This window comes from Capra hircus, chromosome 7, assembly GCF_001704415.2.
Source record: "Capra hircus breed San Clemente chromosome 7, ASM170441v1, whole genome shotgun sequence".
Lineage (NCBI taxonomy): Eukaryota > Metazoa > Chordata > Mammalia > Artiodactyla > Bovidae > Capra > Capra hircus.
Window position 1 is genome coordinate 49,730,464 of NC_030814.1, and position 17,656 is coordinate 49,748,119.

General features: G+C 45.1%; 1 protein-coding gene across 2 annotated transcripts in view; it reads right to left on the reverse strand.

Annotated features, from left to right (window-relative positions):
* Positions 1 to 15,544, reverse strand: part of AFAP1L1 (actin filament associated protein 1 like 1) — a 67,492-nt gene extending 51,948 nt beyond the window's left edge. For both annotated transcript variants that reach the window (XM_018050180.1, XM_018050179.1), the window contains exon 1: positions 15,428 to 15,544. In XM_018050180.1, the coding sequence (XP_017905669.1) occupies positions 15,428 to 15,443 (16 nt within the window). In that variant the 5' untranslated portion in view covers positions 15,444 to 15,544. The remainder of the gene's footprint in view (positions 1 to 15,427) is intronic.

Here is a 17,656-nt window from a genome sequence, read left to right on the forward strand (position 1 = left end):
ATTAGGTCCACTGTATGTAGGAACTTTCCAGAAATTTGAACTAAGAAGAGAGCCAGCTATCCCTTCTGAGAGTGGCTGAGTCTGGGCGGATTGCCTCTTGGCAGGAAGGTGGGGGTGAGTTAGTATAGTGGGTAATTGTGACACTGGGTGACTATGGTGAGAAGCACACAGAATCACACCTGGGGTTTGTCCTTCCTAGCCCAGTGACCCCAAGCAGGTGACATCAGGTTTCTCATCTGTGAGGCAGAGGTAATAAGACCACTCATGTCAGAAGGTTGTGGTGAGCAGAAAGGGAGATCACGTAGAAAAAGTGTTAAGGTTTGTGCCAAGCACATGAGACCTCCTGCAAAGGTTGGTTGTTACTATTAATGTTGTTCATGTTGTTAGTAATCACAGGGGATTCAGGTATCTCCCAGAGTTTAGTCTAGACATTCTAGGTGGGAGGCTAAAGGTTATGCTCAGAATGGCCACCCAGGTGGTAAGTCCATCCTCTTCCCTCTCTTCCTTCCTTCCTTCCCCTTGCTTGCAAAAGCCTTCCAGTGCTAACCCTGGATTATGTTCTGGGCCAGGCCCCTGTAGATGCCTAGAGTGATTTCCTGCCTGCAGAGCTGGGGGTGAGATTGAGAAAATGATGGTTAAAGTTCCCGGGAATGACTGTCTTGAGTCTTGAAGAGCCCTGGACAGATGTCTCCTCTGCTCTCCCATGAGATCAACAATTCTACATGTTCTCTTTGAAAATGGACAGAGTATGAAGCTTTATGTTTTTCTGTTCTTAAACAGGAAGGTGAGGTAGTCTTACGAAGTTTGCTGCTCATATGCAGTATTTGCTGCAGTCCCTAACTGGTCTCCCTTCTCTAATCTCTCCCTTTCTACTCTAATGTGAGCTTTAATTTTCCCCAAGTGGCAACACACAGCATAACCCCCTCCTGCTCACACCTCTTCAGAGCTCCCCAGGGCCCAGACACCAGTTTCCTTTGTGACTCAGATGATCAAAGAGCTTCATATGCTCCCTATACTCCCTGTGGTTTCTTCCCTCTGTAATTCCATCCCTTTCCAGGATGGGCAGGCAAGAAGTGAGAGGAATCCATCCTGATTTTTAAAGAAAGGAGATCATTTAAAGAAAGGAGATCATTTATAGAAGTGTTGTTTAAACATTGGCTTTTTTTTTTTTTAATTGTGTGCTTCCTGCATGCTGATTGCTTTTCTTGCAGAAATCCAATTGTCCCATAGTCAGAGAGGAGATTGTTATCTCCATTTTTAGCTGAAGAAACTGAGACCCAGTATTAACAGAAGGAGCAGAGGGGATTCAGACCCTGGCAGCCTGACACCGCAGCCAGTGCACTCAGCTCCCACAGTGTGCTGCCTCTATTATTAGTTACCAGTCACACCCGCAGTTGTGGACCTGGAGGATAAAGCTCTACTCGAGGCTCCACTTTACCTCTGCCTGCTTCTCTGGGCTATAGGCACACTGACCAATTTGTGCTCTGAGCATGGCTTCTGTGCCTCTCCCCTTTTTACTCGCCGTTGTCTCTACTTAGAATGCTGATCCCCCAGTGTTTCTGAGGTTCCTGGCTAAAAAGTGTCCCTTGAGTCTTCTGAGCCTTTATGTATTCTCTTTGATGGACACTAACCAGATATGACTTCATGTCACAGGCATTGGTGACAGAGTCTTAGTTTTTCTGCCTCACTAGGAGGTTTAGGGTGTAGGAACCCTATGCTTCCCCCTCTTACCCCTTAGAGCTACAGCTGGTTGCTGGCTGGAGGTGAGGAAATGCGATCGGTCCCTCTGGCATCCCAGCACACCCCTAGATCAGTTTTCTTTTTGCTTCAAGTAAAGCTTAAAAAAAAAAAATCCCACTTGGTTTCATATCGGCTGGATCTACCCTTTGCAAACTCTTCAACAAGAATGGGCAGGAAGAATAAATATTTATTCTACAAATGAATAAATCTGATTCAATCTTCAAAAAAAAGCCTTAGTATAAATTATCATAATTTCCCCAGTCTAAGATTTCACTGATTTAAAGATATTTTATCTATTAAATAATAGCTTTTTGAAAAAAGAAAACAGAAAAAATGAACAAATTGATGTAGCAAATTTACGATGTTCTTTCAAAGGTATGTTTGGTATCAATGAAATATTTTTAAGAATATGGTACAATTCAATTTTGATTTTTTTCTTTTGATCCTGGTGGTCTCAGAAAAAAGTTTTCTAAGTCTTGACTAGATCACTATGAAGCATGGGCAAGTGTCAGCGATGTCCCAGCCCTGAACCCCTGGGGTTGCTGGGTCAGCAAGGGCATGTAAGGCCAGTCATGTGCCAGTGGCAGCCCTGAGGCCCCCAAGACCAGTGGACAGGCTTTCTCCCCAGCAGAACTCTGTGCTCCACTGACATCTCTTGACCATGTCACTGGTTCTGGGGAAGGCTGACTGGGAGTCCATCATGTGACCTTAGGCACGACACCACCCCTTGAGCTTCGGTTTCCCCGGCTGTAAAGTGAGAGGCATAGGATTAGACAGGCGGTTTATGTTCTGCAGATGGAGCTCTGGGGTCTGGGAGGCTTCTCTGGGGGCTGCCTTGGGAGTAGGAAGATGGAGTGGACTGTACTCAGTATTTTCATTCCCACTTCCCCCAGAGCAACTCTTTGTTTAAGATTTTATTTGCAGAAGGATTCTGAGGCTAAATGTAGTTTGAAAAACACTGGTAAATGGCATTCTGGGGCCTTTCCAAATATTAGTCTTGAGTACGTACTCTTGAATGATCTGAGGACAGGGCTTCATTCCTCAGCCTGGACACACCCTCAGAATCTTTCTCACCACATTACTCCAGGCAGACACTCCCAAACTCTACAGATTAATTCAGGGGTTGGCAAACTTTTGTGTAAAAGACCAGATAGTACATGTTTTAGGCTTTTCAGGCCACATGTGGGCCTCTGTTGCAGCTACTCAACTCTGCTCTTTTGGCAAAAAAGCAGCCATAGACAAAACATAATGAATGGACATGGCTGTGGGCCAGTACAGCTTTGTTTACAAAAAGATGTGGGGGTCTGGATTTGGTCTGACAACCAAGATGTACTGCTACCCATGCCGTAATAACACTTCGACCTGACAGGTGAAGAAACTGAAGCCGAGGAGGAGATTCAAGTAACTGGATTTGGCCCGGATCCCTGTACCTTGGTCAGCGAACATGCTTTCCCCACTCCACACTGCTCACTTAGCCATACCCCTTACCCTGATTTGGCTTGTGGGCATCTGAGATTGCACGATTGAGGGAATGGTGCCCAGAAAAGACACGTGCCCCACTTATCCCCTCTCAGGAGATGAGTTTTCCCCTAGGTTCTTAGAGGGCTATAAAAAGCCCCTGAGCTTGCCTCCTGTGGGACGTTCTGTCAGTAAATTCCCCAGAGCTGGAATGACTGCAATGTGGTGCCACATTCTGCCCCCTCTGCAGCCTCACAGCTGTGCAGGGAGAAGGATCAGGGCTGAAAGGCTCTGCGCCTCCACCCCCACTTGGGGTGTGGCTGGGATTCCCCGAATGGAATTTTAGGTGGAGGACAAAACCCTGCCTGGGCCCTCCTGGGGCAGGATCTTTGCCAGTTCCAGGAGGATGAATGTTTCTTGAATTCTAAACGCCAGAACTACAAGGGCCATAGTGGGAGAAGTGTGAAGGGTAAGAAACAATGTCCCACACCAGCTGCTTGGCCGTACCATTCACTGATGGAAGCTGTCCCTCCTGGAACTGTTTAGATTCCCTTTCCCTCCCCTGCTTCCCACCTTGAAATCTTCACCTATTAAGTCTTTGTGGCTTATCTGGCAAGTCCTTCATGTAGTAGACCTGGGAATGCCTCTCTCCAATGGACAAGCAGTGGAGAGCGATGGTAAAAAACTTAGGTTTGGAGGTGGGCAGGGCTGGGTATATAAATTGTCTAGGCCTTAATCTTTTCATCTGTAAAATTAGGATATTAAAAAAAATACATGTACAACACATTTTAAAGTAGGTACTGAAAAGTAAATTACAGTAAATAAAATGCAACAGATGGCAAAGTCATGATGAACATTCCCATCGAATTCTGTTGGGAGGTGTGGTGATGAGACTGCAGGGCTCAGGGAAGATAAATATCACAAATATATCCAAAACTTCAAATTATTGTGCATTCACACACTGACACGGGCCACAAACACGCTTTCACAGGGACTGTACTTATCAGTCTACCACAGAACCAGATTTTGCCATAAACTACAAAATTTTTAACACAAAGTTATATTTACATCTTTCTAATTCATATACATGCCCTAGCTGTGATTTTAAAAAATAGAAACTACACATTGTACAGATACTCTCCCCTCACAACTGCTGGCAACATTTTTGGATGGAATTTCTCCCTCAATAAAATTAATGGCATATTTTATACACATGAAAGTCAAACTCCATCAGCTTCATGGTTGTTGAGAGGACTAAATGGCTCAATGTGCATATGTAAACTGCCTGACTCATGGTGAGTGCTCAGTTGGCAATTATTATTAAACATCTGTTATGTGCTAGACCCTAGAAATTAGATGTAGAGACAGTCTCACAGCACAGGCTTCATATAGACACAGAGGAGGCATTTAAGTTAGTACAATACAATACTCTAAGAACTGAAACTGAGGAGGGTGGTGGTAACCCAAAGTCAGAGGGAAGGTCCAGGGAGGATGTGGCAGATTGTTTTCATGGAGGTGATGCTGAGCGCACGCTCTCAGGGAGAGGGAAAAGCAGAGGCATTGTTTTAACCTCAGTTTTTGCGTCTAACTGGGAGGATGTCTCACCTGACCACTTCACAAGGCTTTTACCAGAGTTAAGTCATTGAAGAGAACCTCAAGGCTGAAAGGGTCCCAGTGAAAGGATTTTAGTGGTCAGTTCTCTGTTTGAGTATCCCTGCTGTTACACAGGTTCCTTCTGGCCCAGAGTGACCCCGCTGTGGGTGACTGCTGAGTGAGAACCTACATGACTGCCAGAGCTGCCCAAGCTCTAAAGGAAGCACTCTATGATTAACAACCCCGACACTATGTGGGAATGGACACAATTGGTGAATGTGAAAAGGCTTCTAGAAGTTAAAAACTATATAAAAATGTATGTACCTATGTTGCAGAAGTGAGTGGCTGAGCCATTCGCTAGGACATGGTATTTCTGTTTCTATGTCCAAATCCACTTCTCTGCTGGCACTGTGTGCTTGGCACATTTATTGGAGGTTTGTCCTCTCAGGCTAGAGTACCTATACCCTGGGAGTCCATGGTGGAGGGCAGGGTGGGGTTAGGGAAGAAACCTTGAGAAAAACACGGTGTGTCTCTGCAAGTCTACTGCACAAAGATTTTTTGGTGGGGGGTGTGTTCAGGTATGTTATGGATGATATTAGAAATTGGTTTGGCTTTAGATAAAATGAGACACTTCAAGCTTTCAGAACCCACTTTGGGTAACAGACCAAACCCTAGAATTTCACTTGGTTGAAAAGTGTGAAAGGCAGTGCTGGAGCAAGTAATCAAGGGAGGTGTTTGAGCAAGGTCAAGGGTCCTGATAAGCCTGTGCACGAAAACACCAAGCACGTCAGACTCACCTGCAAGCTTTGCAAAAAGTACACGTTCCCAAACCTCATTCCAGACCCCCAGACCTCTGGGGGTATATTTTCAGTAGGATCCCTGGAAGATGACGATTCTTCCAGCTAGATTCAAGAACCACTGCTTTAGACAAATAGAGAATAGGTCTTACGGGAGGCTGGAGAGATGAGAGGAGAGACAGGAAGCTCTTACAGGAGATGACAGGATATTGGAGAAGAAGCCACCCAAGATACATTTTTCATTAACAGTTAACAGGATTGGGGGTCTGCCTGCAGAAAGGGTAAAAGCAAAGGAAATGATGAATAGTGACAAAGTCTATGTTTCTGTCCCTAAAATAGGAATCACTGAAATGGAAAATCCTAGAGCTGAAAGTGGCCTTACCAGCTCTACTCTGTGATCTTTGTATTTTTTCTTTTTATTTATTCATCGTCTCAGCAGACATTTTTTTGCACATATGCTACATGCAAAGCATTACGTTAGATGCTGGAAAAGAATCGTGAACAAGGTAAGAAGGACCCTGCCCTCATAGAGCTCATATTAACAGCTAATTAATTCCTATAATTAATCATTATTGTGAAGATGGCAAAGACCTTGCAAAGATGGGCACAATAAAAGACAGAAATGGTATGGACCTAACAGAAACAGAAGGTATTAAGAAGAGGTGGCAAGAATACACAGAAGAACTATGCAAAAAAGATCTTCATAACCTAAATAACCATGATGATGTGATCACTCACCTAGACATCTTGGAATGTGAAGTCAGGTGGGCCTTAGGAAGCATCACTATGAACAAAGCTGGTGGGGGTGATGGAATTCCAGTTGAGCTATTTCAAATCCTAAAAGATGATGCTGTGAAAGTGCTGCACTCAACATGCCAGCAAATTTGGAAATCTCAGCAGTAGTCACAGGACTGGAAAAGGTCAGTGTTCATTCCAATCCCAAAGAAAGGCAATGCCAAAGAATGCTCAAACTACCCCACAATTGCACTCATCTCACACGCTTGCAAAGTACTGCTCAAAATTCTCCAAGCCAGCCCTCAGTAGTACATGAACGGTGAGCTTCCAGATGTTCAAGCTGGATTTAGAAAAGGCAGAGGAACCAGAGATCAAATTGCCAACATCCATCGGATCATTGAAAAAGCAAGAGAGTTTCAGAAAAACATCTACTTCTGCTTTATTGACTATGCCAAAGCCTTTGACTGTGTGGATCACAACAGACTGGAAAACTCTTAAAGAGATGGGAACACCAGACCACCTTACCTGCCTCCTGAGAAATTTGTATACAGGCCAAGAAGCAACAGTTAGAACTGGACATGGTTCTAACAGACTGGTTCCAAATAGGGAAAGGAGTATGTCAAGGCTATATATTGTCACCCTAGTCATTTAACTTCTATGCAGAATACATCATGTGAAATGCTGGGCTGGATGAAGCACAAGCTGGCATCAAGATTGCCAGGAGAAATATCAATAACGTCAGATATGCAGATGACACCACAGCTATGGCAGAAAGCGAAGAAGAACTAAAGAGCCTCTTCATTTAAGTGAAAGAGGAGTGAAAAAGTAGGCTTAAAACTCAACATTAGAAAACTAAGATCATGGTATCTGGTCCCATCACTTCATGGCAAATAGATGGGGAAACAATGGAAACAGTGAGATACTATCTTCTTGGGCTCCAAAATCACTGCAGATGATGACTGCAGCCATGAAATTAAAAGATGCTTGCTCCTTGGAAGAAAATCTATGACCAACCTAGACAGCATATTAAAAAATAGAGACATTACTCTGCCAACAAAGGTCCGTCTAGTCAAAGCTATGGTTTTTCCAGTAGTCATGTATGGATGGATGTGAGAGTTGGACTATAAAGAAAGCTGAGTGCCAAAGAGTTGACGCTTTTGAACTGTGGTGTTGGAGAAGACTCTTGAGAGTCCCTTGGACTGCAAGGAGATCCAACCAGTCAATCCTAAAGGAAATCAGTCCTGAATATTCATTGGAAGGACTGATGCTGAAGCTAAAACTCTAGTACTTCAGCTACCTGATGCAAAGAACTGACTCATTTGAAAAGACCCTGATGCTGGGAAAGATTGAAGGTGGGAGGAGAAGGGGACAACAGAGGATGAGATGGTTGGATGGCATTACCGACTCAATGGACATGAGTTTGAGTAGACTCCGGAAGTTGGTGATGGACGGGGAAGCCTGGCATGCTGCAGTCCATGGGGTCACAAATAGACACTTCTGAGCAATTGAACTGAACTGTGAAGATGGCAACCAGTGAAAAGTAGAGTGCTAGGGTTACCTGTAATGGGGGATGTAGTGTAGGAGACAGGGAAAGATTGTTCTGAGGAAGTAATATTTGAGCAGATTGCTAGGGATGAGAAGGAAGGAGTTAACCAGGTAAAGGTAGAAAGGCCATTGTGAGGAGAGTCCACAATAAGACAGGGGCAGGAGCCCAAAGGGAGCTGGTAAAAGGCAGGGCGGTCCTTGAGGCCACACCACGATTGCAGTCTGTATTTTAAGAACAGTGAGGAACCACTAAGCAGTTTAAGCACAATCAGATCTATAGTTTTAAATAACTCTCTAATTGTATCAGGCCGTCTTCCCATAGTCTCTCCACAAGCATAGATAATTCATAAGTCCCATTAAAAGCTATGATAGGTACACATTTGAATAAAAGATGAATAAAAAGTAAAGTATATACTTCTACAAGTTCTGTTCTCTACAGTTTTCAAAAGGGCCACGCCTATGGAAACCTCTTGCGTGACAGTTGTTCTAATTTATCTACTACTGTGGTCCCCACAGGAGCCACTCTAGGACTCCCCGATCTGTGTCCACTCAGCCTTTGCTTCATTATGTCTCTGGGCACCTCTTACTCTGAAACTGAATAGCTCTTTTCATTTGTTTGCCTCTTTCAGATTGTGCCCCAGTTAGTCTCTGTTTAACCTCTTGTATAGCCTTCTGAAGAGTCTTTCTAATACTCTTCTACAGGACAGCTAGTTTGAGAAATGATCCCATATCCCCCCTCCCTTCAAATTTAGTTTTATTCACAAACAGCCCCATTTCCTTCAATAGCTCTTCACATTGTTGTGTTAATAGAAAAAAGAGAAACAGGAAGGGTGATTTGATTTGGTGGTGAGTAAGATGAGTTCACATTTGGGTCACTTGGAGGATGAGTTGACTTCCAAATGGAAATACACCAAAAGCAGGAGCCAGTTCAGGAGTGGAGCTTGACTCATGGCTGAAGATGGACACTGAGAGCAGCCCTCAAAAGAGGCTTGGTCGTCTGCAGCAGTAATGTAAAGATGAGGCAAGAGTCATCATACAAGAAAAACTGAGCTAGAGAAAAAGATGGGAAATAACAATTAACGAGGGCTTCCCTCGTGGCTCAGCAGTAAAGAATCCACCTCCAATGTAGGAGACGCGGGAAACATGGATTTGATCCTTGGACTGGGAAGATCCCCTGTAGGAGGGAATGGCAATCCACTCCAGTATTCTTGCCTGGAGAATCCCCATGGATAGAGGAGCCTGGCAGGCCACAGTTCACTGGGTCACAAAGAGTCAGACACGACTGAAGTGACTGAGTATGCATGCAGGCACCTATCATGGGCCAGGCACTGGTCGCTGGACAAATATTACCACATTGCAGTTTCCTAATCCTGGGTGTCATTCTTCCTGCTTTGCAGACTAGAGGGACAAGACTTAGCTGGGTCACTTGCCTTAGAGCAAGAGAAGCCCGAGGCTATGAGCACCTATAACAGTGGGATTGGAGGCCAGGCAGGAGTGGGGTGGGGAAGGAGAGACAGAAAAGGCTTCTGGCAGATGGATGGAGCAGTGGTTGTTTAACCTAGGTTTATCTGATGCCAAAATCCATGCTTTCTCCATCTTTGCAAATAGGAGAATCCATTTAGAAAAGAGCTACAGAGAAGCTCAGGAGATGGGAATGAGAAGAGGTAAAAAATTAGACAAAATAGAAGCTGCTATGACTCTCAGGAGTGGGCTTTCGTTAGACGGTGTGATTGGAAGTAAGACTGCAAGGAGGGAGAGAAGTGTATGGGGAGAAACAGGAGACTGTGGCAGCGGGGTTTTATTTTTCTGTTCAACTGCAAGGGTTTTTTTTTAGAAGGGTAAGATGGGTATGAGGAGCTAATGATATCCCAAAACAGTTATTTTTCTGAACCTAAGATCAGAATGAAATAATGATAAGCTCTTGGCAGAGATTGGACAGGGAGGGCTTACTTGGCAGGGTACTCACTCATGTGAGCAGTAGAGTTTGAAACTGATATTTGAGGGAGAGGCAGAAAAAACTCTTGAGTGGGACAAGGAAATGGAAGTGGTGCCCAGTGACCAACAGAACCCTCTACAGAGAAGAGGGTAAGGTTAAATCCTATGCATACACCCAGTGCAAAGTGTGGCTAAAATCCAAGTAATTATATTTGATAAGTGTAATATCTATCATCTACTGAATGCTTCCTAAGTGCTAGCTTACATGCATCGCCTTTCCCCACGACACTCCAAATAAAATGTAACTGGTATGCAGAAAAATTAAGTAATTTACCCAATTCATACAAGATCATACAGCTAGAAAGCTGTGGTCAAAACCTAAGTTTGTCCATTCCCTGAACCACTCAGCCGTACTGAGTCTCCAGGCTAACAAAGATGACTTTATGGAACATGTTTGGAAGAAAACATATGGGTGTGTACTCCTTTCAGAAAACCAGTAATTGATAGGAGTAGAAAATGAACTCAGATGTCAGGGAAGAGGTATGGGAATTTACAGCCTGGGGGACAGAAATTGGGCAGTGAGTCACAGAGGGGACATGGAGGGGAGCTCATTGTAGGAATGGCTATGGGCTGCTTGGCCAATGGAAGCCACAGATAGGAAAGATGTGACTTTCCTAGTACAGATGTCAAAGCTGGGCCACCAAAGGCAAGACAAGAGTGGGTTCTTTTAGCATCTCTTGAACGATAAAAATCTCATTTAATGAGACAGAGCGCTCAGGGCCTGTGCACTGGGATGACCCTGAGGGATGGGATGGGGAGGGAGGTGGGAGTGGGGTTCAGGATGGGGAACACATGTACACCCATGGCTGATTCACATCAATGTATGGCAAAAACCATACATTAAGTAATTAGCCTCCAATTAAAATAAATTAATTTTAAAAATCTCATTTAATGAAAAGCAGAGCTTCAGATTATGTCTTAAATTATAATCTCCCAGAGAATATATATAATTCAGCAAAAGAAACTCCCATCTTGGGTTGAATGCAACTAGTTGAAAAAGAACTAGTTGTGAAGTAAAAAGGAAAGGAACTTCGGTAAAATTGATTCCTTCGTATGAGCTAGGCATATCAGAACCTTGGGCATTAAGAAGGGAATGAGGGAAAATTTAGACCAAAGACTTAAGCAAAGATGGCTTGAGAACACTACAAAGTTCACAAAAGCAAAATTGTGAAGATACAGCTGTAGTCAGTAGGTACAAATAATAGCATAAATAAGAGAAAATAGACATGTTGGCCTATAAATATTTTGTCACTCAGAAACACTTGTCAGGTGGTTCTGTTATGGCACGTCAGATGGATTTTCAAGAGACAAGCACCATGAAAGAGCTCCAGGATACAGAGATTATGACATAGCCCCTGTCTTTGAGTTGTATACGAAGTTGTCTAGCCCAGTTCTTAAAAGAGAGTAGGAACTCAAGTGTCCTCAGAGTCAGACCAGCTTGGGGTCAATAGAATTTTATTATGTTAAATGTGATTTAAAAAACACAATTATTACTGTAGCCAGTGTTTATTGAATGGGACTCATATGGTAGGCATTGTCTGAAGTATTTTCCATACATTTAATAACAACCCCATGAAGTAGGTATCATCAGTATCCATATTTTATCTTTATGTGAGGATAAAGAGTTAAGTGATTGGTTCTGTAGAAGGTGGTGTCCACAGTCATTAGTCTATAATGACGGTGTTACTTTCCCCAGTGGCTGATTCTCTTTGTATGATGTTCATGAACTGGGGAAGTCCTGCTGGAAGGAATTTCCTTATAATGTAAGGTAAGTCATTTCTGTGTCTGTTACTGCATCATATGAATCCTCCTTTACTCATGGGAAGACACATACCCTGTTAGAAGAGAAATCCTACTTCTTAGGTTTGTTTTCATTCTTAAGTCAGTTGACTTTGATGCCGAGCTTTTATGCTGTAATTACTACTGAAGATCTGAACGGTATGGTTGTGGCGTGACGGAGGAGCCCGAACATGCGCTAAGAAGATGCGGTGTGCAAGCCCTGTTCTGTTCTAGGGCTTGGGCAGGTCACCTGCAGTCAGCCAGCAGCCAGTTTAAGATCAGGACTTAGGTTCAAACCCAGCTCTGTCTCTCACATGATGAGTGACTGTACAAGCTAATGTCAGTGCCCTAATCCTGCTGTTACGGATTGAACTGTGCCCCCACCTCAGATCCATACACCAAAGTATGGAAACTCTAACCCCTGCTCTGATGACATTTGGAGATAGGGCCTTTAAGGAGGTAATTCAGGTTAAATGAGGTCATAAAGGTGGGCCCTAATACAATAGGACTGATGACCTTCTAGGAAGAGGAAATGATACCAGCAATCTCTGTCTCTTTCTGTCTGTGCACAGGGAAGAGGCCATGTGAGGACAGAGTGGGAAGGCTGCCATATACAGGCCTGGATGAGAGGCTTCACCAGAAATCTACCCAGATGGCACCATGACCTTGGACTTCTAGCTTCCTTAACTGTAAGGAAATAAATCGGTTGTTTGAGCCACCCAATCTGTGGTATTTTGTTATGGCAGCCCTAGCTGACTAATACACTGCTAGACCTGCCTTCCTGTGAGGTAGGGATTAACAATAGTACCCAATCATAGCCCTGTCCCATTGCTTGTTCCAAGGCAAGCCATGAAAAAAGCTGAGCATGTTGCCTGGCTCATGATAATACCCTGATGATTTCAGTTGTTACTGTCATTAATAGTGAAGTGTGGCTTCCTTCCCTGGGCATGACAGTCTCACTCCTCACACAGAAGGTATAAGGGTGAAATGAGACCTGTGCTTCTTAAAACCTCCCTAACAACATTACTTTGCCAACAAAGGTCCGTCTAGTCAAGGCTGTGGTTTTTCCAGTGGTCATGTATGGATGTGAGAGTTGGACTGTGAAGAAAGCTGAGCGCCGAAGAATTGATGCTTTTGAACTGTGGTGTTGGAGAAGACCCTTGAGAGTCCCTTGGACTGCAAGGAGATCCAACCAGTCCATCCTAAAGGAGATCAGCCCTGGGTGTTCTTTGGAAGGAATGATGCTAAAGCTGAAACTCCAGTACTTTGGCCAACTCATGCGAAGAGTTGACTCATTGGAAAAGACTCTGATGCTGGGAGGGATTAGGGGCAGGAGGAGAAGGGGACGACAGAGGATGAGATGGCTGGATGGCATCACTGACTCAATGGACATGAGTCTGAGTGAACTCTGGGAGTTGGTGATGGACAGGGAGGCCTGGCGTGCTGCAATTCATGGGGTCGCAAAGAGTCGGACACGACTGAGCGACTGAAATGAACTGACAACAGAAGAGAGTGCTCACACCCTCCTGGGGATATGGGCACAACAAATTTCCACGAGAATGATTTGTAAAGACTCACATATCACCTTAAAAACCCACACAAACTTTGTATTCTAGTTCATGTGCAGTTGCGTTTGCTTTAATTCCTACAGTTTTTGCAGTGATTTCTCAGGGTAGACCACTGAGTTTCTAGACAGATGACCTCGTCCTGTGTGCCTCATCCACTGCGCTTGCATTTGAGAAGGCCTTTGCAAGTCACGAAGCACAGTTCTGATGTGAGTATTTGGTGGTATGTATCTTTCAAAATCAGCATTACAACTGTTCAATTTGGGATGCACTAGAAAGTGTGCTTCATGTTGTTAGTGAACTACTTGAGCCACTGTTAGTGAGCACCGACTGTGTGCCGGGCACTGCTGTCAGCAGGGTGGCTGCCCAGATCCACTCCCAGCCTTCCTGAAGCTTACATCTGACAGGCAAGGTAGACACTAAACATGTAGTCGGATAACTGACTCTTAGAGGAATGGTACATCGTGACAAGAGCTATGAAGGAGAAAGAAAGTAGGCTAGGAAGGCCTGCAGCAGGGGGGAGGGGCAGAGCCCTAGAGCATTCTGAGTACTAACAGATTTCTGGGGAAGTCTGGCATCCTAGCAAGAGTGGTCTAGAAGCAGCCTTCTTTAGTGAGGTATCAGTTATTAAGCATTTTAAGCTGGTCTGTCAAAGCAGGGATAGTCTGCTTTCTACAACTCTGGGTAGGCTAGGTATGGATTTTTGTACTGGGGACAGGGTGGTATTTGGCACCATGCGGGGTGTGATGGGGTGGAGGGGAGTGCTGTTTGCTTTAAACGTATAGTGTGGGAGATGGGGATAGGGGACATTAGAGGCACCTCTGTTCTCTTTTTCTCTCCCCGACAAGTGTGTATACTCTGTGCACACTTGTCCAGGAGACAGTTAACAGGTAAGAACTGCTTTATAGATCACAGCCTTGGTCCCCAAAGAGCCAAACCAGAAGCCCCCCCATTTTCTGCCTGACTTTCCAACTCCTAATAGGAAAGGGTTGATGCAGCACTTTGTGCTAGAGATGGTGTGGTTGGGGAAGCTGTCCCCAGCACCTTGAATTGGAAGTCTGAGGTCCCCTGCAGCCCTCTGAACTCTGGCTGTACCCATAAGAGGAGTGCAGGGGGGTTCCCATGACACCTGCTCTGGGTCACATCCCTGCCCCCAGTGCCCTTCCTCGTTACTTCCACACCCCTGGCCACTCCTTTTTTCCCCTTGGAGGTCTCAGTGCAGCAAACAGGCAGATGGGGGAAGCGTGTAAGACTATGTTGGGAAGGGGAGGAATTTTCCATTAACACTAACAATAACAAGAATAATGATGCTTGTCAAGTTGGCAGCACCTGCCAGCTTACCAGGTGCGTTCACACCTGTGGTCTCCTCAGTTCCCAGAGGTGGGGCGTTGTGACACTGGTGTTCTGGTTCCCAGCCTTTGTCACTGCCCCCATGTTCAAGCAAGCCACTTTCCAGGCCTTTATTTAAGCACAGCTTCCCATGAATGCGCCCCCCATAAATGCTCTCTCTATGCTCATGTTAGTTGCAGTTTCAACAAGCACCACCACCACGTCTGTGAAACTTTCTTAAATACTCTTCAACTCTTCAACCTGTCCAGGTAAGAAGGGGTCTCAGAAACAATCTAGTTCAACCTTGTCACTAGCCCAGAGAGAAAGAGGGTGGGCTAGGGTCACACAGCTTGTCGGGCTCAGAGCCAGGGCTCGGACACCCATGCAGGCACCCACAGGCACTCCTGCAGCTCCTCCTCCCGACACCCTGGGTAGCTGCACACACTTGTCTCCTGGGGCTTCTCAGCGTGTGAACAGTAGGCGCTTAACACGCCCTGTTGTTTTCAAGAGTGTGACTTGTTAACTCTATTTTACCCTTGGTGGAGGGGGTTGGGATGGGGTGAGAGGAGCTTCCCTTCCTCAGGAATCCTTTTAGGGATCTTTCATGAAGTTAAGGCTCCGAGTGTATGAAAACTGGTTTCACACACTGGAGGCAACTCAAGTCCGGGACATGAGTCCCCCTAGCAGACCCCTAGCAGCCCAGGCACAGGAGGCACCTGTCCACACAGCGCCGGGTCTTCGGCCCCCTGCTTCTCCCTTCCTCCTCGCCCCCACACTCCTCGGCCCGGCCCAACCCGCTAGTCTCTGCCTCCTCCTCTGGCTTTTAGATCGCGCGGTTCTCCCCTTACCGCCCTGCAAAGCAACAAGCGTGGGCGCCGCGTTTCTTCTTACCCCGGCCTCGGTCCATGGCGCCGGTGATAGCAGAGCAGGGCGCGGTGCCTCCGGCGGGCCTGGCAGCGGCGGGCGCGGCGCTCTGCAGTCCGGCCCCAGCCCCGCGGGAGCGCCCTCCGCGCGTCCCCTCCCCCGACAGGATGCTCGCCCGGCGCCCCCGCCCGCCCGCGCCCGCCCCTGCGCTCAGCTCCCGGAATAGACCCGGAGCCCGCCTGGCCCCCTCGGCCGCGGGTGTCCCTCATCCCCACACACCCTTGCCACGCCCTGCTTTTCACAAGTCCTTGCGCCCCTCTGTGGAGGGGCTACTGGAGGACCCACATGCCGGTTCACGCTTCCTTTCATGCCGGTGCCCGCGCGCATCCCACCCTTGCCCAGACCAAGGCACTGTTGAGCTCTGCTTGCATTCCGCTAGTGATGAGAAGCTTACTACCGCACTTCTAGCCGGGTCCATTTTCAGACTGCCCAAACTGTTAGAATGTTTTTCAACAGTAGAGTAAAAAATCTCTGCCTGCTGCCGCCATCCATTTCGTGTCTTTGGGTTTATCTTCTTCATTAAACATGTCTTTCCTGGGCACCTTCTAGAGCCAGACAGTGGACCAGACACTATGCCAATAATGGTGTAAAAGAGGAGTGAAATAATAAAGATCTTTTAAAAATCACCTAGGAAAAGGAGAGAAAGGATTGCTAAAAGGTGGGCAGTGCCTTGGGACACATTAAACTTTTGAGGTTCCCAGTGTACTGAATCTTGAAGAATGCCAACATGGAGTGTTAAAAATTGTGGAAATGAACACCTTTTTGGGCATACAAGTGCAATGCGATGTTAAGTGTGGTCTTCCTTAAATAATTACAGGATGTAGAGAAATATTGCTATGACCACCAGCAGCGGTGTGGTCAGGAATGGGATTTAAGTTTAAAGGTGTTTGAAGAATGTCACCGTCTTTCATCCTATTAGTGTGTCTCTGTGAAAGTAGGTCCAAACTGATTATAGACATATGAAATGTCTAAGACCCTTTATAAAGTGAAGTCAAGGCTTAATTCTTCTTCTAAACACTTCTCCTCCCCAAGATAGGACAGATCACAGTTTGAAGTTTTGGCTAGGCCACTCTTTTACGTAGAACATTCTAGCATTGGGACCATCTTGTGCGAAGGCTCAAGGAAGGACCTGGGAAAGAGCATCCTGTCTTTTCCTGGACTGGGAAATATTTCCTCCATTGCTTTGATAGGCAAGTTGAAATTACTTAGCCCTTGCTTCACCAAATTGCACCAGTAGTTTGTTTAATATATGTGGGTGTGAGCCCAGAGGAAATATGGTGTAGTGGAAAAACAATGGGATTGAAGCCTGAAAACTTGTGTTTGAGCTCTTGCTCTGCTACTTAAGAAATGTTTAACTTTAAGCCTATGAAGCTTGCTTGCTCATCTGTGCTATGGGAAAACTCATACTGACCTTGCAAGGTTTTGGGGAGGGCAAATGACATGATGGTACATACCCACTTTGTAAACCATAAATAGCTATAAAAATGTGAGCCATTATTATTTTCCAAGTTCCTCTTTGTTCCTGCCCACTTTTCCAGTTTGAAAAGGTCAGTTTAAATTCTAAAGCAGACAACCAACAATTTATAAGTGAATTAACTTCTAAAAGTTCACTGTTTTAGTTCTGAAACACTTGAAAACAAGGCTATAAATTGTAGTTAAGTTCCCAGTCTAGCTCATTTACTACTTTAAAAAACACAATATTTCATTTGAAGTAAATTTTAAAAATGTATAAAATGCAACTATTGCAGGAACAGATGGAGGGCTTAGAACTTTTAGAAGCTTTAAGAAACTTTTAGACTCTGGAAGTTTATCAGAGAATTGGAACAGGAAAATAAAAGCTAAAGGGAATTTATGCACCTATGAAATGGTATATAGAATGAGATTAACTGAGCTAGGAAAGATGTAAAATGGGAAATGTGGGCTAGGAAAGATGTAAAAATGGAGTCTAGGAAAAATGTAAAAATGGGAAAACATTGTGCAGTTTTCCTAAGGATTAACAGTAAAGAAGTAGCTGTGAAGATGTAGTGGTTCTGGTTTAATAATTACCCACAGTGCCCACTAGGTGGCACTGTTGACTAAATTGACTACAGCTTGGTTGCTGTTGGGGAACTGAATGAAGTGGGTGAGAAGGCTGTTGGTGGCTTTAGAACAAGGAATAACTACATATTTTTCCTGTACTTTTCCTTTACATAGGCC